This window comes from Chamaea fasciata, unplaced genomic scaffold, assembly GCF_029207755.1.
Source record: "Chamaea fasciata isolate MVZ Bird 193981 ecotype frontalis unplaced genomic scaffold, bChaFas1.0.hap1 SCAF_2, whole genome shotgun sequence".
Lineage (NCBI taxonomy): Eukaryota > Metazoa > Chordata > Aves > Passeriformes > Sylviidae > Chamaea > Chamaea fasciata.
In genome coordinates, this window is record NW_027094087.1 from 16,130,551 (window position 1) to 16,155,849 (window position 25,299).

The 25,299-nt window shown below is 48.5% G+C and overlaps 1 protein-coding gene across 1 annotated transcript in view; it reads left to right on the forward strand.

Annotated features, from left to right (window-relative positions):
• CLPB (ClpB family mitochondrial disaggregase) overlaps positions 1–24,907 on the forward strand; it is a 72,117-nt gene extending 47,210 nt beyond the window's left edge. Inside the window, exons 7-16 of the mRNA XM_066208986.1 lie at positions 2,994–3,108; positions 9,224–9,301; positions 12,241–12,296; positions 15,426–15,470; positions 17,408–17,569; positions 19,225–19,381; positions 22,204–22,277; positions 22,758–22,877; positions 23,310–23,414; positions 24,185–24,907. Of these exons, the coding sequence (XP_066065083.1) occupies positions 2,994–3,108; positions 9,224–9,301; positions 12,241–12,296; positions 15,426–15,470; positions 17,408–17,569; positions 19,225–19,381; positions 22,204–22,277; positions 22,758–22,877; positions 23,310–23,414; positions 24,185–24,436 (1,164 nt within the window). The 3' untranslated portion in view covers positions 24,437–24,907. The remainder of the gene's footprint in view (positions 1–2,993; positions 3,109–9,223; positions 9,302–12,240; positions 12,297–15,425; positions 15,471–17,407; positions 17,570–19,224; positions 19,382–22,203; positions 22,278–22,757; positions 22,878–23,309; positions 23,415–24,184) is intronic.
• Positions 24,908–25,299: the final 392 nt, after the last annotated feature.

Sequence of the window (25,299 nt, forward strand, 5' to 3'; positions counted from 1 at the left end):
CCTTTCTCTCCTCCAACTATTACTTAAGCATAAAAACCAAGGCAAGTTTCAAACTGTTCAGGGCAGGTTTCTTTATTGGTGCTGGACTCGAGAGAGCATTTAGCCAGCAGATAATTCTGTGCCTCCTGCTCTTAAAGAGTTCAGTTATTTTATTCTCCACTTTTCTCCCTTAAAACAACATGTGCTGGCAGTCCAGAAGCCCCCTAAGTCCTGGGCTCATCCCCCAGCGTGGGCAGCAGTTGAGGTGGGGATTCTGCCCCTCTGCTCCACTCAGGTGAGACCCCACCTGAAGAGCTGCCTCCAGCCCTGGGGCTCTCAACATCAGTAGGACGTAGAGCTGCTGGAGCTAATCCAGAGGTGGCCATGGAGATACTCCGAGGGCTGGAACCCCTCTGCTCTGGAGACAGAGCTGGGGGTGTTCAGCCTGGAGAAGGAAAGGCTCCAGGGAGACCTTAGAGCCCCTGCCAGTGCCTAAAGGGGTTCTTAGAGAGCTGGAGAGAGACTTTGGACAGGGACCTGGGAGGACAGGACCAGAGGGAATGGTTTCACACTGTCAGAGGGCAGGGTTAGATGGGATATTGGGAAGAAATTCTTCCCTGTGAGGGTGGTGAGGCTCTGACACAGACTGTGCAGAGAAGCTGTGGCTGCCTTATCCCTGGAAGTGTTGAAGGCCAGGTTGGATGGGGCTTGGAGCAACTAGGTCTAGTGGAACGTGGAAGGTATCCCTACCCATGGCAAAGGGGTTGGAATGGGATGGTCTATAAGGTTTCTTAAGATCACTCTTCTGTGACTCCATGGTTGCCATGACCACCCCAGCGACAGGCAGACAGCTGTTTCCACCTGCTGAAGCACAGACTGAGTCCTTCTCTTTTTAAAAAATAAGATTTCTGATGCTTTTGGCCTTGCATCAGGAGAATCTCTTAACCCGGGTGAATGCAGAAGTCCAGTTGTCTCTAACATAAGAGCAGAGCACTGCTCCTTGCATTCCTCTTCAAGCAGGTATTGCCATTGTGCTCCACTTAAGTGTTGGGCTGAGCTAGACAAATGTCATCAGGACAATGGAAGGTCAGCTGCCAGAGGATGAGGACATGTTCCCCACCAACACCATTGTACACCACAAAGCAAGGAGGTGGGAACAGCTGGATGTGTATGGAGCAGGGAACAGATGAGAAAGGAGTGGTAGTTTGTGTCTTATGTGAAGTCCAGGATTAGTGGAGCTTTTTCTTGGAGGTTCTGTCACAGATGGATCTAAAATATGTTTTTCTTGGTGGGTTTTCTGGTCCCAGTGTTCCCTATACAGTGTGAGCTAAGGCAGATGCTCAGGATGCTCCAGGCCAGCTGTATGACCCAGCTAGGAGCTGTGTTAGCACTTCAGGCCCACTGAGTAGCTGGCATGAGTGCAAGGCTCTCCAGAACAGATCCTGAGCAGCAAACAGTAGTGGGACAGCATGGAAAAAGCTCTAACACTGGTCTTTTACCCATGAAAGGGACTTTGTTCCTACCCAGGACTTGTACTGTGTCAGTCTTCCAAGGAGGGAGGGAGGGAGAGGACATTGCAGAGGAGGGGTATCCCTTCCTACTCTTCCTGCACATCTTACCCGCTCTCCATAAACCCATGGGAATCGTTGGGTGTTCTAACATGACTGATCACATCCCTGCACTCTCCAAAAGGCCACAGAGGATGGAGTGAGAAAAGATGTGTCAGGATCCAGACTGAGATGTATGGTGAGGTCGTACCCAGCACCAGAGGGGCTCAGCACAGGCAGCATGTCTGTCCAGAGCTGTTCCACTGGGATCTGCAGGGAAGTTTTTGCTCTGTGTCAGGATCAGGGCTGATGACATCTCTGTTACACATGAGACTGACAGCACTGGCCAAAATTGGATTGTTTGCTATTTTTTATTTTTTAACTTTTGTCAGAATCGCTGCTAGCCCAGGAGATGTCAGCAGCTTGGCTGGGAGTTATCCACTCCAGCTTCAGCAGCTGGATCCTGCTGGAGCTTTGGCACCTGCCTTCTGGCTTTGTTAGAGGGTGTTTCCCCTTAGTATGGTGGGTTCAATGACAGTAGGGACTGTCATTGACTGTCATTGGGACTGTTCTGTGAATGCAGTTACTCTCTTGGCAAACCCCATGGGCTCTTTGTGTTCTGTCTTCATCTGAGTCTGGCTTTGGGGGATGAATCTTCCCAAGGTAATGGTCTCAGTGGGGAATGGCTAGTTTGTGGCAGGAAGGGTGCTCAGCTGCACTTTCTAAAGATCTTAGAATCGCGGGTTTTGAGTTGGAAGGGACTTTACAGCTCACCTAATTTCAACCCCCTGCCATAGGCAGGGACACTTTCCACTAGACCAAACTGATCCAAGCCCCATCCAACCTGGCCTTGGACACTGCCTGGGATGGGGCAGCCACGCTGCTCTGGGGAAGCTGTGCCAGGACCTTACCACCCTCACAGGGAAGAATTTCCTCCCAATATCCCATCTAACCCAGCCCTCTGTGAATGGGAAGCCATTCCCCCTTATACTGTCACTCTATGCCCTTGTCCAAAGTCCCTCTCCATCTCTCTTGGATGTAAGGCACGGTATTACCCTGCCATCCCTGCAGGATCTGGTTGGAGTCTTTGAACAGAAAATGGTTGAAGGGTAGGAAGACAAATCTAGGTAGAACAGTCATGGCTTTATTTCCCAAAACTAACAGTGCCTAATGGTTAAGAGCTGTTGAGCAGTGCCATTATTCCCTCTTTGTCACCAGTACAAGAGGTAGCACAGGGTCTGGTTTCCCATCATCAAAGCAGGATCCTCATTCCCACTCACCTCGACTTCCATCCATGACAGATCCAGAAATTTCCTCTTGTTAGGGCTGGTGCATCCAGACCAAACTGCATCTGCCCTGCGGATGCTCTGGCTCCACGTCAGAGAGATCCCCATACAGGCCTCTGACATCACTGTACTGATCCAATGCTCTGTAAAGCCTCTGATTCCTGTTTTCTTCCCTCCACAGTTCCAGGAGGAGCAGCACAGGAGGGAGATGGAGGAACGGCGTAGATTCCCACTGGAACAGCGGCTAAAAGAACACATCATTGGTCAGGAGAATGCCATAGCCACAGTGGGGGCAGGTGGGACCCTTCATATGCTGCTGACTCTGCCCTCCCGCACCTGTTTCACAGGGTAGACAAGCTGTTCCCTCAAGCCTTGATCTGAAGCTGCCTCTGGGCAGGTCTGCAAGGTTGCTGGGGAATTCACAGTGGATGCCCCATCCTTGGATGTGTTTAAAACCAGGTTGAATGGGGCTTGGAGCAACGTGGTCTAGTGGAAGGTGTCCCTGCCCATGGCAGGGGTTTGGAATGAGATGAGCTTGAAGCTCCCTCCCAACACAAACTATTCTGTGATTCCATGAAATCAAGGCTCCAGGAATCTGGGCTGGGTTTGATCTGCCTGTCCAAAGCCTCTGGATTCTGTCAATAATTCCTGACCCATCTATGCATCCCAGTTAATGCCTGAAAATGGGATAGCAAAATTACAGCTGTTGAGGCCAGGACCAAAGCACAAGGAACATGCTGTCAGAAACACAAACCCATTGCCTTTAGTTAACAAAGAGGAGCCCAGTGTGGGCTGAGAGCTGAGAAGGAGCCAGGAAGGAGAATGGAAGGAGTCTGTGCTCCTGCAAAAACAACAGCCACCCTGTGTGTTCAGAGAGCGGCTGTGCCTGGGGGCAGCAGCCCTGGCTAATTGGGGAGCTGTGATTAATGGGCAGCGCCTGTTCCTGACACAGGTGGCGTTTCTGCACATTAACGTCCTTGCCTTTATGGAGGTTTTTCTTATTGAATTATAGGGAATGTGCTTGATACCCCTGCAGCCTCAGGATATTGGACCAAAAGGTAGTGGGAGACTCTCTGTCTCCTTCTCCCCTCCTTCCCTTCTCCCCAGTTTTTCTTTTCATTTTCTTTTCTTTTTGTTTTCTGTCCAGATGGATGAATTTTGAGACAGGACTTTGTCTCTCAAGCACTTTCTCTCTATCTTTGCTTTCATTTCGTTCAGCTCAGCTGGTTTTTCTGCCGCTTTGTGGATCCTACATCCCTCCACTCTGCCTTCACCACTGCCATTTGCTGGTGAGCAGGCCTGCCACATGCCACATCTTCAGATCCACCGAGCCTGGCTGATATGTTTAATTTATAACTGGTGCCTTAATTGAATAATTGGATTTAATCCGTCACTTGATGCATGATCCAAACAGTCTCCAGAGGGGCTTAGCCAGGAATACAAAGGGAACGTGTGATCTGGGGTTAGAAACACAAGGTCGGCAGTGATGGGTATAGAATGGAATCACAGAATTATGGAATCATTTAGAAAAACCCTCTAAGATCACCAAGTTCAGCTGTTATTCCAGAAACCCCCTGCAAGGGGATGCACCGGGAATGCTGGTGGGGAGCTCACTGCAGCCACAGCCCCAACAGCATGGCATCACTGCCACAGAGGGCAGTCCTTCCCCGTTGCCTCCATAGGATATATCCAAGCCCAGCAGCACTCTTTTCTGCTATGTGGACCAGGACAGGACTGGGAGAAGGTGGATGATGGTTAACTGATGATAACTGGGCATCCCCCAGCTTACAAGGTTTCTACCAGTTTCTGACTGGGCAGGTGGTGGTGGGAGGCAGCTTGGCCACCCCCCTCGATGGATGTAGATGTTCAGTTAATCTTAACAAAATCCCCATTAAATATTCGATCTCCTGACATCAGAAACAGGCAGGTCATTGCTGCCATCTCAGGAACTGCTGGGATTCTCTAACTGGTACATACAAATGAGCAGCTAAAAGGCTTAGGGTTGTGTTTCCAGGCACTTCCATAAATGGTTGAGCTCTGGATCTGGTTAGGGCTGCTTTGCCTTTTCACTGGAAAATGCAGAGACAGAAGGGATCAGGAGCATCTCCTCTCTGAGGTTATAAGCTAAAGGAGGCATTTTTCCCAAATATATATATGTGTATTTGTTTTTTGGTCTAATATCCTAAATATTATGCCAGGTAAATAATACCTTTTCTATATGGATATGCCATGTTTGCCATCAGAAACAGGGTGGTTCAAACCTACCACTTCCCTCTTTCAGGGGAAGTAAACCTTGAGGGTTGAAGCAATCTGTTCCAGCTCTTCCTGAAGTTGAATAAGGAGCAAGGAAAGAAAAGTGTTGTTTATTTTTCAGGGATTTTAAAGAAAGGGTAGTGCAGAAAAATCTATGATTTAATGATAAAATTCCCAATTTTGAGCAGCTATGATGTTGAAATTAGTCAGTGTTTCAAAACTGTAGGAAAAGGGTTGAGCAGGACAATCATCCTGCTCTGGTCCAAAGGAAACTGGGATTATTTTGGACAATATATATTTCTTTATGAGGGCTGTTTTTCGATGTGTGTTGCTACCTGCAGGTCAGGTGAAACTTTGCAAGGACACAGCTTTTGTCTAATTTGGGGTTCCATAACCCTGAGCCACCAGCAGCAGGGCTGGAAGAGAGCTTCTTTGGGAATGCTGCAGACCCTGGACCATCAATGCAGAACCTAGATGGAGGCAGTGATCCCATGGCGTGTTTGGCCCCAGAGCCTTCACCTCATTGTACCCCAAACCCAGACAGGCCGAGGAGCCCCACAGAATGAATTGATTTGATAAATGGACATTTATTACACTCACAAATTGGCTGAAACCAATTTCAGTCACATCAAGTGCTGATAACTGCTGGGGTATTGATTTGTGTAAAGTAATACAGTGAATTTATCAGTTCAATAGCGGGCTGAAGGGCCTCTTGGAGACACAGGGCTGCAGTCACACCGTTACAGATGGACGAAATAAAGCGAGAGCACAGCAGCAATGCCAGGAACAGCTCTGCAGAAGAAGGCCCCAGTGTCATTATCATCAGGCTCTTGTTTTGGACATTGGGGCTGAATGTCAAAATGAGATTTCAGCACAGCAGTGTGACCTCTCTCCTGGTAGTTAGTTAGATAGTTAGTTCTGTCAGGAGGAAGGAAGGGGGCAGCTTTCCCAGAGGCAGAGCATGGATTTCACGCTTGGATGACAATGAGGAGTGGTCAGCGTGGCCAGCAGCTGCTTTAGGAGTGCAAACTCCAAGGAGAAAAGTGCTTCTGTGGCTTTCCTAGCTGAGATTTTCATCCTTGGAACTGGCACTGATGTTCTGCTTTGACCTGGGATGGGACTTTCGTTCCTACTGCTGAAGCTGAACACTGCACAGGACAGCCTGAGAGAGCCTCCTCCTGCCCCAGTGGTGGAACCTAGGGAGTGGTTAGGGTTAGGGTGGTTGTGTTACTCCCCATCAGTTTTTATGAAATTTCCCACCCCAGGTGTTTGACCTCCCATTCACTGCTGTAAAGGGTTGAGAAGGAACATGTGCAGTACTGGGAAGGGCACACAGAGGGATGCAGCACAGACCCTTCTCTGCACCTCCCTGCCAGTGGCAGAGCATTTTCTCCTCTTCATCTCCTGTGGTGGCTGTTTCCAGGGAACAGTGAGCAGCTGAAGGGCAGGACAGGATTCCCACCAGGTTTTGCCCAGGATCTTGAACAGAACCAGACTGCAGGCTGCAGCCAAGCTGGTCTGTCGTGCTGATATGCCCAGGCAGTGTGAGATGGAGCCAGGCACCAGCCAGTGCTGCATCTGGCCTTGTGCCCAAGCTAATTAAGCCTTGGCAGGAGTCAGGATTTATTAGCGCGGCCAGGAGGACAAGTAATGCATCTGCCTGCGTCCGGGCATGGAATGGCAAGTTCTTGTGGCTCTGGGGTCCAGCTCCCACTAAATGCACAATCCCAGCACTCAGTCCCATTTCTGAAGGGGTTAGAACTGATGACCTTTAAGGTCCTTTCCAACCCACACCCTTCTTGATGCTATATGCCTTGGATTTAAGGCTAAATTGGGGATTTTTTTTGGCATTTGGACATCCATTCAAACCTTCCATCTTCATCCTGAGCTACCACTGCCTTATGGGAAGCCCTTCTGGCCTTCCCTACAGACTTTACAGGGATTAGGAATTCAGTCCCACTCTCTTCCTAAGTGGCTGCAGTGGTTAATCACCCTCATTATTAAAACTGTTCTGCTTTATTTGTAGTTTGATCCTCTCGCTCCAGCCCTTGGAGCACCTTAATTTTCTCTGTAGCTGAACAAGTTCAGTGCCTTCTTGGGGAGATCCTTAATGACTGTAGTCAGGTCACTCCTCACACCCCTCGTCATTAACCTCAGCTCATTGATTTGTTCTTGCAGTGAGACTTCGCTCTTGTTTTCCTAATCCTCACCAGATCTGCTGGCTCCCATGCTACCTGGGTCTCCTGGAATACAAGCATGGACTCAGGAGCTTGGTTTCATGCAGGTCTTGCGGCTCCAAATTCCCATGAGACCCCTCCATGCATCTATGCACTCCAATATCTCACTTGAGCTGCTGCTGTTTAACATCTTCCCAGTGTGTCCTTGCTGGCAGAGGCAGCAATTCCCTGTCAGGAAATGTGACAGGCTGTGACATTCCATTTCTTTCTATATGCAAAATGGAAATATTGTTTAAATATTTTTATATGCAAACTTTTTTATGTGCAAAATGGCACTGTTTATTTTCCATGTCAGTTTGCTTTCCCCTGCCAGAACTCTTGGCATGCCATGCCTAGGATGCCTTTTCTTAGATGTCTTCTATTTACCATACCACGTCAAGAAAAAGGTTTTATGGACTAACTTTGAGATTGAATTTAAGAATTCCGCAGATTTAAAAGCTGCTCTCATGCTCTCCTGCCAGCTCAGGGAAGAAAACATACCCACAGCTCCCCAGAGAGCCAGCCAGTACCTCGTTCAAGGGAGACACAGGACTGAGGCATAAGGACAGAGGCTGAGACACAGGACAGTGGCCAGAAGGAGATGAGGGAGCTGTGTTTTGAGGGTGACAGTCACAAAGAGAAGTGGGTTTATTCTTTCTTGGCTTTATTCCTGTTTTTGCTGTGAAGACCACTGAAAGGCAGCAGAGGCCAAGCTTTGCCATGCCTGTGTGCCGCAGCATTCCAAGACCTTTAAGCCACAGCTCTGCCAGTGTTTTCCTTCTGTTCATCCTACTTGCTGTGCTGCTATTTTTCCCTGCTACCTTCAGCTTCCTGTCAGTTACAATTTTTGGGCATCTTTCTATTTTCATGCCCTGCTTCCTAATGTGCCACATTTTGAGTTTGGCTGGATCTGGGAACGCTGTGCACCAGTCATGAGACCTTGCTGGGTGTGAGGGGTCCTGAGTCTGTACAGTGCATGTTCTCTTTTACAAAACACCTTACAGGATTTACAGGCTGGATTGAAATACTGCGGATAAAACAGAAAGGCTGGGATGTCAGTTAATCTCTCACATTGAACTAGAAGCTGGTCTGATCCAGGAGAACCACTTCTGTGTTCCAGAGACCAGATCCAGCCAGCAAAGGATGAGATTAGATCTTTTGGCCTCAAAAGCAGTTCCTCCTCCTTCAAATAAGCCCAGTGCAATGATGTTACTCATTTGGTGAGCACACTCACAGAGGCTGAGGCTGCTCTGGGGGGCTGAAGAACACCTTGGGGGTGGCACCCATGGAGGTAGGAGCCATCACCCACTCTGCACAGCAGATCCATGTCTGTCCTGAGAAAGGGCTGTGCTGGTTGTACTGGGAGTTTGGGAGGGCATCAGGGCTCTTGCCTTTTGTAAAATTTTCTACTGGTATCTCACCCAGGATGCACTTAGATGCTGCTGTCCAGAGAGGCACTGAGATAATCACCACACTTTTCCCAGTCCTTGCACCAATTCAGAGCGTTTGTGACCTTCAGCCACCTCTCTCTTCCCATTCCATGCCAGAAATAACCTATAAACCTCTTCAAAACTGCTGTTTTTTCCTCACAGAAAGGTTGCACTCAGGAGCTGGCGAGGCATAGTGCCTCTCCATCCCTCTGTCCATCCATCCATCCTTGTCCCCCCCCTCCACCGTCTCCCTGGCAACGCTGAGTGCACATCCTGGAAAACTTTATCCGAAATCTGCTCTGGGCAGCTCTCCAAATCCATGCTAACCTTATTAGGTGTCTCTGGGGCCTTGGCTGGCTAATCAAATTAGAGAGCACTAATGGCAGGGAGGACTGGGAGTGGGTAGAGAGCAGTAAAACATAGTGTATACTTAGTGATAATTACACTTGCTTTGTGGCATTGATTTATATGTTTCCCCCCCTCTCTTTTGTTTTCATTGTCTTCAAATGCAGCTATTCGGAGGAAGGAAAATGGCTGGTATGATGAGGAGCACCCGCTGGTGTTTCTTTTCTTGGGATCATCTGGAATAGGTAACATTTGGGTTGTGGTGAGGGAGATGGAGAGCCCTGAGGAGAGGGGTTGGAAACTGTCGCAGGGCTGCAGGGTCTGAATAAAATACCAGTTAAACACAGTGTCATCTTTCAGCAGGTCACCTGTCATCCAACAGGGTGACCACAGCTGGACACCAACACACACAGCCACATGCAGCCTCAGGCAGAGTTATCCCAGAGGACAACTTACCTCTGAGTCTCAAAAAGGGACAGTTTTCAGAGTTAAAGTATAACTACAACAACTATCTGGTGAAAACCCCTCTATTCCAGTGGGAATGGTGGAATAATAGTAGAAATTTGCTGCCTGCAAACTGAATCTCTGTTCATATGCTCCTTTGGGCACAGATTGCTTTGGAATCACAAAATTTTATTGACACCGATAAGATTTGTCCTGCAGCCCAATCAAATGCCACATGACAGCTGATCAGTTCATGAAATGGTCCAAATGACTTTTAGTTGTGGGAAAAAAACTCAACAAAACAGCTTCAAAGTCACTGATTTGTGACATTTCGAACAACCCCGGGCCTTCTGCCTCCACTGCCTCTCAAAGGGCTCGAGAAGGTGCTGATGCTCCAGTGCTGGAAGGGTTAAAGGAGCATAGGTGAGAACATGCTCCTGCCACAGAACAGTGCCAGGCCAAGCATTAACTCCAAATAAGTTGCTATAAAGCTGTAGTAAAACCAAGAGTAAAATACTTTTGATACTTCTTGCCCTGCTACGGAGAAGATGGCGGAGACTCAAGGATATATTTGGTTGGGCACGTCCACTCCATGACTCATAGGGCGATCCTTTCTTTCTTTTCTTTTCTTTTCTTTTCTTTTTCTTTCTTTTCTTTCTTTTCTTTCTTTCTTTCTTTCTTTCTTTCTTTCTTTCGTTTCTTTTCCTTTTCTTTTCTTTTCTTTTCTTTTCTTTTCTTTATTCTTTTCTTTTCTTTTCTTTTCTTTTCTTTTCTTTTCTTTTCTTTTCTTTTCTTTTCTTTTCTTTTCTTTTCTTTTCTTTTCTCTTCTCTTCTCTTCTCTTCTCTTCTCTTCTTTTCTCTTCTCCTCTCCTCTCCTCTCCTCTCTCCTCTCCTCTCCTCTCCTCTCCTCTCCTCTCCTCTCCTCTCCTCTCCTCTCCTCTCCTCTCCTCTCCTCTCCTCTCCTCTCCTCTCCTCTCCTCTCCTCTCCTCTCCTCTCCTCTCCTCTCCTCTCCTCTCCTCTCCTCTCCTCTCCTCTCCTCTCCCCTCCCCTCCCCTCCCCTCCCCTCCCCTCCCCTCCCCTCCCCTCCCCTCCCCTCCCCTCCCCTCCCCTCCCCTCCCCTCCCCTCCCCTCCCCCCCCTCCCTCCCTTCCCTTCCCTTCCCTTCCCTTCCCTTCCCTTCCCTTCCCTCCTTCCCTTCCCTTCCCTTCCCTTCCCTTCCCTTCCCTTCCCTTCCCTTCCCTTCCCTTCCCTTCCCTTCCCTTCCCTTCCCTTCCCTTCCCTTCCCTTCCCTTCCCTTCCCTTCCCTTCCCTTCCCTTCCCTTCCCTTCCCTTCCCTTCCCTTCCCTTCCCTTCCCTTCCCTTCCCTTCCCTTCCCTTCCCTTCCCTTCCCTTCCCTTCCCTTCCCTTCCCTTCCCTTCCCTTCCCTTCCCTTCCCTTCCCTTCCCTTCCCTTCTCTTCTCTTCTCTTCTCTTCTCTTCTCCCTTTCTTTTCCTTTTCCTTTTCCTTTTCCTTTTCCTTTTCCTTTTCCTTTTCCTTTTCCTTTTCCTTTTCCTTTTCCTTTTCCTTTTCCTTTTCCTTTTCCTTTTCGAAGCATAGTTTCTTGCATCCTTATACATCAGGAGCTCTGATCCAGCATCGTCCAAAGTCAGCAAACCTCAAACTGAACTCAAATGCAACATTTTGGCAGAGATTTATCAGGTGGACCAGAGCACACTCCATGAATTCCCATATTTTGTAGCCCTTTTTTGGTGATTTGCTGATCTGACCCACCAGATCTATTGTCCCTGCAATTCAACTGTGAGCAGATGTACAATACTCCAGTAAGAATGTACTTTTTAACCTAATTTCCTTTTAAAAACACGTCGGTTTTTTTCAGAATAGTTATTTCTGTCCCTGCTCATTTATTTTTCAGTGTGCAGGTAAATCCCACAGGGATCAATGTGCAGCGCACTGCTGACAGGTGCACAAGGGACAAATGTCAACCCTCAGAGCATCCATCCTCCAGAGGGGTGACAGGCTTCACCTCAGCTTTGCTGGTCACCCCAGGAGCCAGAATGAGCCCAATCCTTCCCCTGATTAACCTGACAAAACCAGCAGTGTCATGCTGGGGGAGTAACAGCAGGGAAGAGAAGTTTTCTAGCACCCACATTTCAAGAAAACTGCCTCTTTAATGAAGTTTTTCCCCAGATGGATGGGCTGGGAGAACACGACATGGCCTGGCATGAACTGGTGCATGTGTTCACCTTCATCAGGGTGGATTTGCTCCATCACTGATTGTTCCTAATCCCAGAATTTTTTGACCATCATCTTATATAAAGTAAAGAAAAAACACCCCATGTCCTTGAAATTCTTTATTTGGAGATTACAAGGCATTGCACGAGGTACTTGGAATATTGACAGTAAATATAGCAAAAATTTGGTCTATCCAATATAGAAAAACACTGTTCTATCCACATCTTTTTGTGGAAAAAATCAAGAGCTTTGTTCCCATCATGTGAGAATCAATTAAAGCTGAAGGAACCAATGCGGAGATGCCACTATTCTAATGCATCTGCTCACCCTGCCTAGGCTGGGAACTCCAGCGAGTGTGATCCTGGAGATAAAACAGCAGTACCCACTTCTCAAGGAAAATACACGTATTGGTTGCAAGAATTTCCAGCCATGGTGTTAGCAGAGCTGATAAACAGAAGATGGACAGACCTGGTTTAATGCAAGTTTTTTCTTTCCCTCTCTGGAACAGGTAAAACAGAGCTGGCCAAGCAAACAGCCAAGTACATCCATAAGGACATCAAAAAGGTAATGGCTCATCCCTGCTTTTTGCTGGCAGTAAAGGGGTATGGGGGGTTCATTGTGTGGAGGTACTGCCCTGAGAAAGGGCTTCTTCTGCACTGAGAGGGACCTGTGAAAGTCATGGAGTCAGAGACAGGTCTGGGTTGGAAGAGTCTTTTAAGATCATCCAGTTCCATCCCTCCTGTAAATGCAGAGGTACCTTCTGCTGGACCAGGTTGCTCAAAGCCACATCCAAATTGGCCTTTAACACTTCCAGGGATTGGGGCAGCCACAGCTTCTCTGGGCAACCTGTGCCAGGGCCTCACCACCCTCAGAGCAAAGAATTTCTTCAATCTAACCCTGCCCTCTGTCAGTAGGAAACCATTCCCCCTTGTCCTGTTACTCCATGCCCTTTTCTTCAGCCCCTTTAGGCACTGGAAGGATCTCTAAGGTTTTCTGGGAGCCATCTCTTCCCAGCTCTCCCAGCCTCTCTCCAGAGCAGAGGGGCTCCAACTCTCAGAGCATCTTCATGGCCTTCCCTGGACTCACTCCAACAACTCCATATCCCTTTCATGTTTGACCCCAGAGCTGGAGGCCGCTCTGCAGGTGGCGTCTCACCTGAGCAGAGCAGAGGGGCAAAATCCCCACTTTACCCTGCTGCCTACACTGAGATCAGCCCAGGGCACTCTCTATGCTCCTGTCTATGTCACCAGAATATTTGAATTGTAAAAATTTAAATGAATGTAACGTTGGTCTCCCTGTTGACTTTTGCTGTCATTTTGACATCTGTGTTGTGAACAATTTTTTTTTTTTTTGGCCTCTATTACTAATATCACTGTAAATTGTTAGAAGGATAAAATTCCAGATATCTGTTTTCCATGTCCCTAACTCCACCACTTGTCACATCCTGCCAGTATGGACTGTAGCAATGCAACATTGATTTCCTGCTCAGGATATTAAGTGCTGAAGTGTTTGGTATCCAGAAGCAGTTTGAGTTATTTAGTTTGTTACCCAGTGGTCAGATTTTGGAGAAGATGTGTTAGAATTATTTAATGGAGGTGGTGGCTTTGCAGGAGGACACTTCAGTGGCGTCTAGGGTTTCCGTCCTTTTCTGTTCTATTCTGTTCTGTTCTGTTCTGTTCTATCCTGTTCTGTCCTGTCCTGTCCTGTCCTGTCCTGTCCCGTCCCGTCCCATCCCGTCCCATCCCGTCCCATCCTGTCCTGTTCCATTCCATTCCATTCATTTCTAATCTGTTCTGTTCTTCCTATTCTGTTGCATTCCAATCTATTCCAATCTACTCTATCTCATTCTGTCTATTCTTTTCCATTACAATTATTTCAATTCATTCAATTGCAATCTATTCTACTCTGTTCTATTCTATTCCATTCCGGTATTCTATTCTATTCCAGTCAAATCCATTCCATTCCATTCCATACCCATCTTCCATTCCATTCTATTCTGTTCCATTCCATTCCATTCCATTTCATTCCATTTTATTCTCTTCCATGTTTCACATTTAAGCCTCTGCCTACCTGTAAGAGGTGCTTAGCTCTCTCGCATGTGGAGCCAGGGAAAAGAAGGAAAGACAAGCAGAGCTGTGTGTAGATGAATCTCTCTTCCCCACATCCTCCAGCAGTGAATGGACACACAATGCAGCAACATGTGTTGAAAGAAGACCAAACTGGAAAGAATGCTATAAAAACAGCTGTTCTGGTTTCTTTTCCTCATGCCTCTGTCAATGCCTTCTAGAAGCCATAAACCCTAGATCTCAAGCACCTTCATCCCCAATCACGCTCATGGAACTGCTCCGTGGTCAGACATCCAATGGGGAAACCAGTTAAACCCTGAGTGTTGTGTTAATTTGATAGCAGCAGGAATCTGGGATTTATTAGTAATGAACCAGTTCAGCTCACTGATGCCCTAATGAGGGATGAGGGGGGGTCATACCCCCCACAGGCTTTGATAAGGGGCAGCAATTCACAGCAACTGGCGGATTAAAAAAGGAAAACCTGGAACTGTCCCTCTTTCACCTGCAAGACAGAGTCGGTTTTTTCCATCTTGCTCTGCCCTGGGAAGTTTGTAGATATTTTAATAATTTTCAGGGAAATTATTGCATGGGAATATTTTGCCCAGAGAACCTGTGGCTGTCACATCCCTGAAAGTGTTCAAAACCAGGTTGAATGGGGCTTGGAGCCACTTGGTCTAGTGGAAGGTGTCCCTACCTGTGGCAGGGGAGTTGGAATGGGGTAGTCCTAAAGGTCCCTTCCAACCCAAACCATTCTCTGATTCCATTATTTTCCCAGGTAACAAATGACAGGACTAGAGGAAACTGCCTCAATTTGCAACAATGGAGGTTGGGTTGGATATTAGGGAATTTTTTTCTGTACAGCTCTGGAAAAGGCTGCTCATGGCAGTGGTGGAGTCCCTGTCCCTGAAGAGATTTAACAGATGTGTGGATGTGGCACTTGGGAACATGGGTTGGCGGTGGGCTTAGCAGTGCTGGGAGAACAGTTTGGCTGTGTTGTCTTAGAGGGCTTTTCCCAAATGTTTCAGTGATTGTGTTCTCTAGTTCTGGGATCTCCATGTGATGGTGTCCATGTGTGTGCCATGTACACATGTCTAGATGAGATGTATTCTCAGACATGTCTCCTTCTCCATCATGGACAGTAGTTACATCTGGTTGACTATGTCCAAAATGATTCTGGGAAGTTCAGGTTTGGCTTCTTCTTTGTCAGCTGGATGAGTGGATCACTGTAGGTCCTTTCCAAGTGAAATATTCCTCTTCCTTCCCCTTCCCTCTCCTTTCTTTCTTTTCCTTTCCCATCTAGGATGTGGATTACAGCTCCATGATCACAACATTCAGTACCTGCAGTGAATCATCAGTTTTTCATAGGCAAAACGGAAACTTGGGTGGAAGCTATGAATTCTCTAACATTATTCTTGGTTTCAGTGCATCACCCACAAGCCCAGTTCACCTCAACTTTATGATTTCTGATGGATTTTTGTGGAGGGTTGTTGCATCCGTCTTGTGATTGATTTCTAAAAAGCTGAACCACAAAAATATCTATTTTATTTAGAAGATTTCAGCCCTGTCAGTACCACTCCAGCTCTGGCAGCAAGCAGACTGATCAAATCTCATTGTAAATCTTTTGCAGGGTTTCATCAGACTGGACATGTCGGAGTTTCAGGAGAGGCATGAGGTCAGTAAATGAGCTCTGAAGGGAGCAGCTTTAAACTTAATCCAGAAAAAAATGGGCATTTTTGTGTGTCGGGGTGGGAACACAGCAGAACAACAGGAGTTGCTCCAAGTTGTGCGTTAAATTGCAAGTAAATTTCCAGAAGGCAACTTTAATTGAGTGTCAGGGTTTAGGCATGGTACTCCCCAATTTAGTGCTCCCACTGAGACACTCCAAACCAGGAGCCATTCACTCACTCACTCCCCACCTCCCCTTGTCCCTCCCCACAGCAGTGGGCTGGAGAGGAGAATTGGAGGCTCAAAAGGTAAAGGCCATGGGTTGAGAGAAGAACAATTTACTGGAAGCAGAAATGAGATAAGAAAACAAACAAGCAGCAATATTAATAACAAAAGCATGTAAAAGAGAGAGAGAGTGATTCACATGCAAAATGCTCACTGACCCAACCCAGCCACAGCCACTTCTCCCCTAGCCACGCCCTCCAGCTCAGAACGGGCCACTCCACATCCTTCTGCCGTTCTTATTTGACCAGAAGGAAGCTGTTCTCCCCAGAAGAGACTCCTTTCCCTCTTCTCCTGGCAATGACATGAGGTAAGATAGAATATCCTTCAGGTCTAAGCATTGCCCCTCCTGGCTACTGCAGAAATTAACCCTATCCTGGCTGGAAGACACTGAGGTTAATTAGGAACAGAGACCAAGGAGCAAGGAAAGCTTTAACAATATGTGTCCAGTGCTGTGAGTTCCTTGGGGTGGGAAGCCCTTGGGGAGAGAGTAGCTGATGGTGGAATCCAGAGGATCATCTTTTGCATGAAAACCCATAGCCACATGCTGTTCATCACCTACCAGTGCCTAGGCAGGCACAGCTTACCCCAGTCCCCTTATCCCCAAAACATTGCTGAGTCCAGTGTGGGATCATTGCCTCAGCCTACCTTCCATGGAGGAAAGGAGGAGAACCCAGGAGAATACAGGACAGTGGTGCCAAGTCCATCCCTCCCATCACAACTTCTGCCCAATTCTGGTGCTATGGGAGGTCCAAGGTGCCAAGGTTTCTGCAATCCTTGCCAACGTCACTCCTAGCTGAGGATGTCCTAAATCCCTTTGGAGGGCTCTGTCTCCCCAAAAAGCAACAAGGTCCTAGCAATGAGAGTGGTAAAACACTGGGACAGGTTCCCCAGTGAAGCTGTGGCTGGCCTATCCTTGGAAGTGTTCAAGGCCAGATTGAATGGGGCTTGAAGCAACCTGGTGCAGTGGAATGTGTATCTATGTATGGCAGCAGGGCTGGCACTACATGGTCCCTTCCAACCTAAACCATTCCATGATCCTGTGATAACAGACTGTGACTTCAGATGACACTCAGACATGGGTTAAATGTAAGATGCACCAAGCTATGTGTCAAAAATTGTTATTTTGCCAAAACTTTCCTGTTGTCAGAAATACTATTCTATATTACCTTCTAAATTTCTAAACATTTAAAAAAAACACCGTGTCAAGAAGTGATGACATAGGAAAAGTATTTTACTTGTGGCCTCTCCCATGAAGCCTACTTGTCACTTTGATTCTGCACCAGAACCACCTGCTACTCATAATCCTTTGAGTCCTTGCTCTTAAAAAGGGTAAAAGGAATAAAACAGGTCTTGGTCATCTGGGACAGGTTGCTCAGACCCTGCACAGCAAAGCAGGGCTCGTGTCTTCCCACCCGCCTATGCCTGCTCCTTGGATTCTGCGGGTTTGACCTCTGGGCAGGGAATTAGTCAATCCTTATTTTGCTTAATTGTTGCTTATTAAGCTGATTTTGGGATACCTGGGGTGGGATAGGTGTCACAAAGAACAAGGAACTTGTTTTGTCAGCAGCAAAGAGCAGTGGTGGCCTCACGAGCTACCAGAAGGGCTTCATTCCCATTGTCCATGGATCAGCCTTCACCTTTCCTGTTCCTTCCTCCCAGGTGGCGAAATTCATTGGCTCACCACCAGGCTACGTGGGCCATGAAGAGGGTGGACAGCTCACGAAAAAGCTGAGGCAGTGCCCAAATGCTGTGGTACTCTTTGACGAGGTGGACAAAGCCCACCCTGATGTGCTCACCATCATGCTGCAGCTGTTTGATGAGGTAAATCCACATTTTAGGTGAGAGTCAACACAAGGGACATGCAGAAGATAACAGTAAGGTGAGAGGGATGCCAAATGGAGGAGTTTGGGTTGGGAGGGACCTTAAAAGCTCATTTAGTCCATCCCCCCTCCCATGGGCAGGGACATCTTCCACTAGACCAGGTTGCTCCAAGCCACGTCCAGCCTGGCCTTGAACAGTTCCAGGGATGGGGCAGCCACAGGTTCTGGGCAACCTGTGCCAGGGCCTCACCACCCTCACAGGGAAGAATTTCTTCCCAATATCCCATCTAACCGTGCCCTCTTGCAGTGTGAAGCCATTCCCTCTTGTCCTGTCACTCCCGACCATTGTCCAAAGTCACTCTCCAGCTTTCTGGTTGGTTTTGAAGGTCCCAGTCTGTCCTCAGAGGCCATCAAACTCCAGGGCAACATGCTGAAAGGTTTTGAAGGGTTTTTTTGTTTTTCTTTTAAGGATTAATAGCACCATTTTTCTTGCATAGATCATCACAGTAGCTGTTCAATGTGAAATCAATTCCTCTGCCAGGCACTTGACAGGGCAATAACCCAAATGTTAATCTCAAGCACCCAACAAGGATTTGTGTCATTGTGCTGGATCTCTGCTGTTGGAAATGGATTGAGGAAAGAAACAGCCTGGGGAGGTGCTGCTTTTTTCCTTATTTCCCTCTCTTTTTTATATTATTAATCAAGAGCACTGGTGCTTTGGAAGGGTTCCTGGATTGGTGTGGGCGGCTGAGGGTTGATGCCACTGCAGCAGTGGTGGTGCTGGGCAGTCCTGGTTTGCAGTGATCAGTCCCACAGGGATGAGGAGATCTGCTACTCAGGTCACTCCATTACAGCCATAACATGGTTATTTGTGGGCTCTGCCCAGCTCAAACCACAGCCACAGGCAGGGTTAGGGTCAGGGTTAGGGTTAGCATTAGCATTAGTGCTGACCTGAGCCTGGGGCTTGTGTCAGACCTAAAACCACCACAGGGAGGTAGGCAGAAGGTCAAAGGCTGGGGAGTTACATATGGGCAGCCACACAGTCATGGAATCATTGAGGTTGCAAAAGCCCTCTGAGACCATCAAGTCTAACCCTTCCCTCAGCACTGCCAAGCCCACCACTAAACCTAAATGCCATATCTACATGGCTTTTAAATCCCTTCAGGAATGGGGAGTCCAACACTGCCCTGAGTAGACTGTGCCAAGACTGGACAACACTTTCCAATAAGAAGTATTTCCTGATACCACACCTATACATTCCCTGGTGCAACTTGAGGCCATTTATTCTTGTCCTGTCCCTTGTTACCTGGGAGGAGACCAAGATTCCCATCCCAGATCCAACCTCCTGTTAGGGAACTGTAGAGAGCAAGAAGTGCCTCCTTCTCTCCAGGATGAACAAGGACATGGCAAGGCATTTCCCAGCACTTCGATCAATTCTGTCCTGGATGGGGCAGGCTGGGACCATGTGCAGGAAAAGTTCTTGACGTTCATGAAGAGACAAGGACTTCTTGCTTCCTTCCACCTCAGTCCTTGGGTATCCCTTCAAAATTAAATCCACTCTAGGGAAAAATAGGACCCCTGTTCTTTGTCCTGGTATTTTGGTTATGTCCTCCAGCACGTGCTGACACAGCTGGTGTCATCTTGCTGTTGTTACAGGGCAGGCTGACAGATGGGAAGGGGAAGACCATTGACTGCAAGGATGCCATCTTCATCATGACCTCCAACGTGGCCAGTGAGGAGATTGCACAGCATGCACTGCAGCTCCGCCAAGAGGCCATGGAGATGAGCAAGAAAAGGATCGCAGAAAACTTAGGTACTGGAGTTTCAATCTTCAAATCCCTAAAGAACCTCCCTCCTTCTTAACACAACTTTGACACCAGGTCAGCCATCCCTTGGCAGGGGGCACACCCAGACTCCTCAGTCCCCTCTCCACTGGTCCTGACTGGTCCACATGACTTGGGAATGCTTCTCTGCCAGGAAGTCATGAAATATTAGAAGGGTTTGGATTGTAAAGGACTTTAAAGACCATCCCATTCCAACCTCCTGCCATGGGCCGAGACCTGCCTAGGCCAGGTTGCTCCAAGCCCCATTCAACCTGGCTTGAAACACTTCCATGGAAGTGAGTAGAGAAAGGCTGAGAAATTGGACAGAGCCTTAAAGATGCAATCTCCCACTGAAGGATGCAATGTCAAATAATGAGGATTTCAGAGCAGGTGGATTGAAACTGGATGGTCTTTAAGATACCTCTCAACCCAAACTCTTACGTGATTCCATGATTCACTTTATGAACTCACCCTTTTCTTTCCTTTGAGACCCTTCCACCTGCTTCCTGCAAAAGACTGGCTGTTTCAGGTGCTCATATGAAAGAGGAAAAAATTTGTTTCCTGACAGTCCCTCCCAAAAGGACTGAGTTTAGTGAATTTTACCTCCCCATGGAATGGGAGTCCTGGCCTCACATACCAGGCCCCTCAATAAAAAAATTTCCCAAAATGTGAATTAGGTAAAAAAAGGGGCATGAGTAGAGCAAGAGGCAGTCTCTGAGATTGAAAATGAAAAACTTGATGTGTAATCTCCAGTGCCTTTGCTGGTAATTCTGAGGATATACAAATGAATGGTGATGCTAGCACCAGGGACTGTCCCTTTTAGGCAGTGTTTGTCACATGGAGCAGAGGGAAAACCTGTTTCCATCAGGTGCCGCTGTGCCTGTGGAAGGAAGCTGTGGACAGTGACTGCATCCCTTCTTTTCTCAGCAGTCTTAAAAAACTTACTTTGGGGTTTTTAAGATCCTTTTATGACCCTAATTGTCTGGATGCCACATCTCTCTCAAGGTATCCAGCCTGTGCCATCGCAGATACACCATATTTCTGCATGAGCTCCACAGGAGCAGGAAAAAAGATTGGATTTTGGCATAAAATCTATTTTCCAGCTTCTTTCTCGCTGTCTCTTCCTTTTACTTTGGAAAAGTGGCTGTCGACATTGGCTTAATTCAGAATCTTTAAACTTCAATCAGGCTGGGTAAAGGACAGAACACATCGTCAACTGAACTTTCCAGAATAACATTTGAAAATGCCAAACGTTTTCCCTGCTCAATGAGGAGAAGATTGAATTTTAATTTCTGGGACGGTACAGCTGCAGCAGGAGAGAAGCTGGGGAGGGCATTTGGGTACAGCAGCTGCCCTCAATTGGGTTTCAAGGAGCTCCTGCCCATTTCCTGAGCTCTCAGTGTGGACATACCATGGCAGGAGGTCACTAAAGTGCTTGGCAGGCAGATAAATGGGAAGATAAAGGGAAGGAGCAGCTTCCCCAGTGGGCTCTGCATCTACCAGTGGCAGCAGCAGATACTACATGTGGAAAGTGGGAATGCTGGTAGCAGTGCTGTCTCCTCTGCCTTTCCAGCTCTCCTCTGCCAAAATACTGGGACTTATTGGCATCCCTGCCCAAGAGAGAGAGGTTGGAACTGGATCAGGTGATTCCAGAGCACCCTATACCACTTTGGGCATTAGAGGGAACCTCCTCAATCAATACAGCTGCCTGAACCTAACCAAGGGAGCATCAAGTCTCTTCTTCTGGGTAACAAGTGACAGGACAAGAGGAAACAGTTTCTATTTATGCCAGGAGAGGTTTAGGTTGGATATTGGGAAAATTTATTCCCCAAAAGTGTTGTCCAGCCCTGGCACAGGCTGCCCTGGGCAGTGGTGGAGTTCCCGTTCCTGGAAGAATTTAAAAGATGCGTGGATGTGGAACTTGGTGACACAGTTTAGTGGTGGGCTTGGCAGTGCTGGGGGAACGCTTGGACTTAATGGTCTCAGAGGGCTTTTCCAACCTCAACTACCTATCCAGTGGAGCCTGAGAACCCCTTCTGCCACTGCTGGTGAGGGGCAGCAATCTTCATCTAGGCTGCAAAGCTGGGACAGGGTCCCAGCACGCAGCATGGGTCTGTGTCCCCTGCCCTACCCTGCATGCCAGGATGCAATCCAGAGCTCAGGAATCTATCTGGTGTCAAACAGCACATGGAAGCGAATGAGTGTGGAATGAGTGAAGCTGTGGGAAGAACTGGGATGATGAAAACAAAGAGGAGGACGGCACTGGGAGGAAGAAGGGTGATGCTGCAGCCAAGCATCCAGAGTGGCTGGGAGCCAGGATTCGAGAGCAGCCAGACCCTGGCTCCATCTGCAGTCAGCAGAGGGAAGTAGACTGCAGCCTGAGCAGTGCTGCAGGCACCCTGAACATGAGTTTGGTGTTTGCTGGAAAGACCATAGGCTCTTCCAGTGCTCACAGCCCCAGAGGGCCACTGTGCTCCGTGTGTCAGGTCATTGGCTGCTGTGGAGCTCAGCTGGGCACTTTAGCTTCCCAAAACCTCTGGGAGCAGCTCCTGTGGGCACAGAGCAGGGAGGAGAGGCAGAGCCAGGGCTCTTTGGCCATTCAGGCGAGCCACATCAGCACAGGATGTTCCCCTGGGGCACCACAGGACCCAGTGCAGGGATGCCACGCTGCCAAAGCAAACTGCTGGCACATGTGGAGGTCCCAGGTCTGTCCTGCAGTACCCTCCAGACCCTTCCTTGCCCTCAGCTCCCGCTCATCCAGACAGAGGTGAAGCCACTCCCCACTGACACTCCCCATCCACCTCTCTTCCAGATGATGTCCAGATGACCGACAAGATTACAATTTCCAAGCAGTTCAAGGAAAAGGTTATTGGCCCCATCTTGAAGGTATGGATGAGGTTTTCATGGCTCATGTTTCAGGTGTCTTGAGCTTTGGTCCCAGACTCCTTCCCTGTGCTTCTCTCCCAGCTATAAGAGAAGGGATGTAACTCCACTAAAAATGTTGGAGAGGTCAGAGCCCAGCAGAAGTAAATCACAGCTTCTTTACTCTTGGAGTGGAGCCACAATGTGTGGTGGAAAGGGAACACAGGAGAGGAAGTGCTGCAGTGTGATTTGGGGATTCCCTGCTCTCCCAAGGTCAGAAAAACCTGACTGCAGTGACATGCCCATAACCTTCAGTTTCTTTAAGATGTTTCTGAAGCACCTCAGGATGCTGTCCAGCTCCATGGCACGGGGGTTAGATAGCTGCTGGGAGCTGTGGGAGGTAGGATGATCCCTGGGGAGCGCCTTCTGCAATGCCAGTCTCACAGCTGTTCCCATCAGGATCACCATCCCTCTCCCTGCTGACCTCCTCCCTTGTTCCTGCAGGCTCACTTCAGACGGGACGAATTCTTGGGGAGGATCAATGAAATTGTCTATTTTCTCCCTTTTTGCCACTCGGAGCTTATCCAGCTGGTCAACAAGGAGCTCAGTTTTTGGGCCAAAAAGGTAAAAAAATCAATGGCTTTAGAGGGGACTTCTCAGAATAACTCCAGAAGAAATCCCTGCCCAGAGCATCTGTTCTGGGGTAAAAACACACGATGTGTATCTTTACCATCATCATACAAGCTGTTAAGTTTGGGGTGCTGGGGAGAGTTGGGACCTCTGGGAGCAGCAGAGATGGTTCCTCTTGGACTGAACCAGGGATGAGCTCCAGGCTGCCTTCATAGATGTCATTTGTCTAACTGGTCTTTGCACATCTGAGCTCTCTGGGGGCTGAATTGGATTTTGGGGTCCCTTTGTTGTGGAGGAACTGGTCTGGTGGAGCTCAGCCCTTCTCAGCACCCCAGTGCAGCATCCTCGCTGCTCAAGGAGAAGGGTGCCAGGCTTGCTGGGGGACATCCATAATTATTCTTCCTTTTCTCCCTTCCCTCCTGGCAGGCCAAGGCAAGGCACAACATCACATTGCTGTGGGACAGGGAGGTCATGGATGTGCTGGCTGATGGCTACAATCTTCACTATGGTGCCCGCTCCATCAAACATGAGGTGAAGGCAAGAGGGAAGTTGGGGTGAAGTTCGTGTTGTCACCTCTAGCACCACTGCCCAGGGAGAGCCAGAATTGGAAAGGCATCAAAAGAAAGATGGAGTCACTGGAGCAAATCCAGAGGATGTCATGGAAATGCTCTGAGGGCCGTAGCCCCCCTGCTCTGGACACAGGCTGGGAGAGCTGGGGGTGTTCAAACTGAACAAGAGAAGGCTCTGTGGACTTTAGAGCCCTTTCCACTGCCTAAAAGGGCTTCAAGACAGCTGGAGAGGGACTTCAGACAAGGGCCTGGAATAATAAATTCAGGGGGAATGGCTTCAAACTGTAAGAGGGCACAGTTAGATGGGATACTGGGAAGAAATTCTTCCCTGTGAGGGTGGTGAGACTCTGGCACAGACTACTCAGAAAAGCTATGGCAGTCCCATCCCTGAAGTGTTCAAGGCCAGGTTGGACAGGTCTTGGAGCAATCTCGTCTAGTGGAAGGTGTCCCTGCCCATGGCAGCGGGTATGAAATGTTAACAAACTTTAAGAAGTCATGTTCAACCCAAACCCTTCCATGATTTCATGACTGTGTGGGTCTGACAGTCCTCATCTCTGGAGAGATGTCCATGGTCTGGGGGAGGAAGTGGCACACCCACACTCCAGGACAGGGAAAAGTGGGATGAAGAAAAGGTTGCATGATTTTGCACTATCTGAGGGTGGGGAGGAGCCGATCATCTCCATGGGAGGCTTTCCACAGGGTTTTCCTGTCAGGATCTGGTCTGTCCCTCAGGTGGAGCGGCGCGTAGTCAACCAGCTGGCAGCTGCCTACGAGCAGGACTTGCTGCCACGGGGCTGCACCCTCAGGATCATCGTGGAGGACTCCGACAAGCAGCTGCTGAAAACCACAGAGGGGTCTTCCTCTGGCACAGAAAAATCCAAGGTGCCGACCCTGCGGCTGGAGATTGTAGACAAGAACAGCAAGGCCCGAAAACTGGAGATCCAGGCACCGCTGAACCCCGAAAACATCACTTACTTCTTGTAGGCAGGGCTGGGCACTCACAGTGACAATGAAATACCCCAAGAGTTGGAGTGATCAGTGTCAGAGAGCGCAGAGCCACAGTCCTGCCACCACTGGGCATGGACACAGGCAAGAACACAGACATGGGCAGGAGCTGCCCCGGGATGGGCATGAAGGGCTCTCGGGGTGCAGCTGTGGGTGACAAGGTGCCCTGGTGCCATTCAGGGATGGGTCAGTGGATGGTCCTGGGGTTTCACAGGGTGTTGGAGTTTTTTAAGGAAGGGGGAAGCAAATTGTGGACCATGCAGGAGCCGGGATGAATTTGTCATTCCCATGGGAGGGGGCTTGCTGGGTTAGCTGAGCTGGCAAGGTGGGGAATGGGAACTGAGTGTGAGTATAAAAGCCACCAGGCACTTGCTCTGTATTGTCCCTGTTTGTTTATGGCAATAAACTTGCTATGTGCATCCAACCCTTTGTGTCCTCAGAAGGAGCAGCTGTTGAGACCACCATCCTCATCCCAAGGCACTCCTGGGTCTCCTGCTCATCACCAGGAGCCAGGAATGTCACCAAAAGTGAGGAGCACCACTGGGAGCTGGGACCCACTGTCACATCTCCCTAGGCCAGCCAGATGACATCCTGGTGCAAACCAGTTCCTGAATATTTTTCTTACAACCTTCTTCCAGGAAATATATCTTAGGTGGAACTGAGCTGTCCAAGTTGTCCTCATGGAGACACAGAGGCTGTGCCCCCCCATGATGGGAGCTCCTTCAGGGAGCTGCTCATAGTGGAATAGGAGACATGGTCACTACTGGGGCCACCTCAGACACAGGTTTTGAAGAGTAGAACATGAAATACATGTGGAAATGGAAGCCTCCCAGGGTTAATGA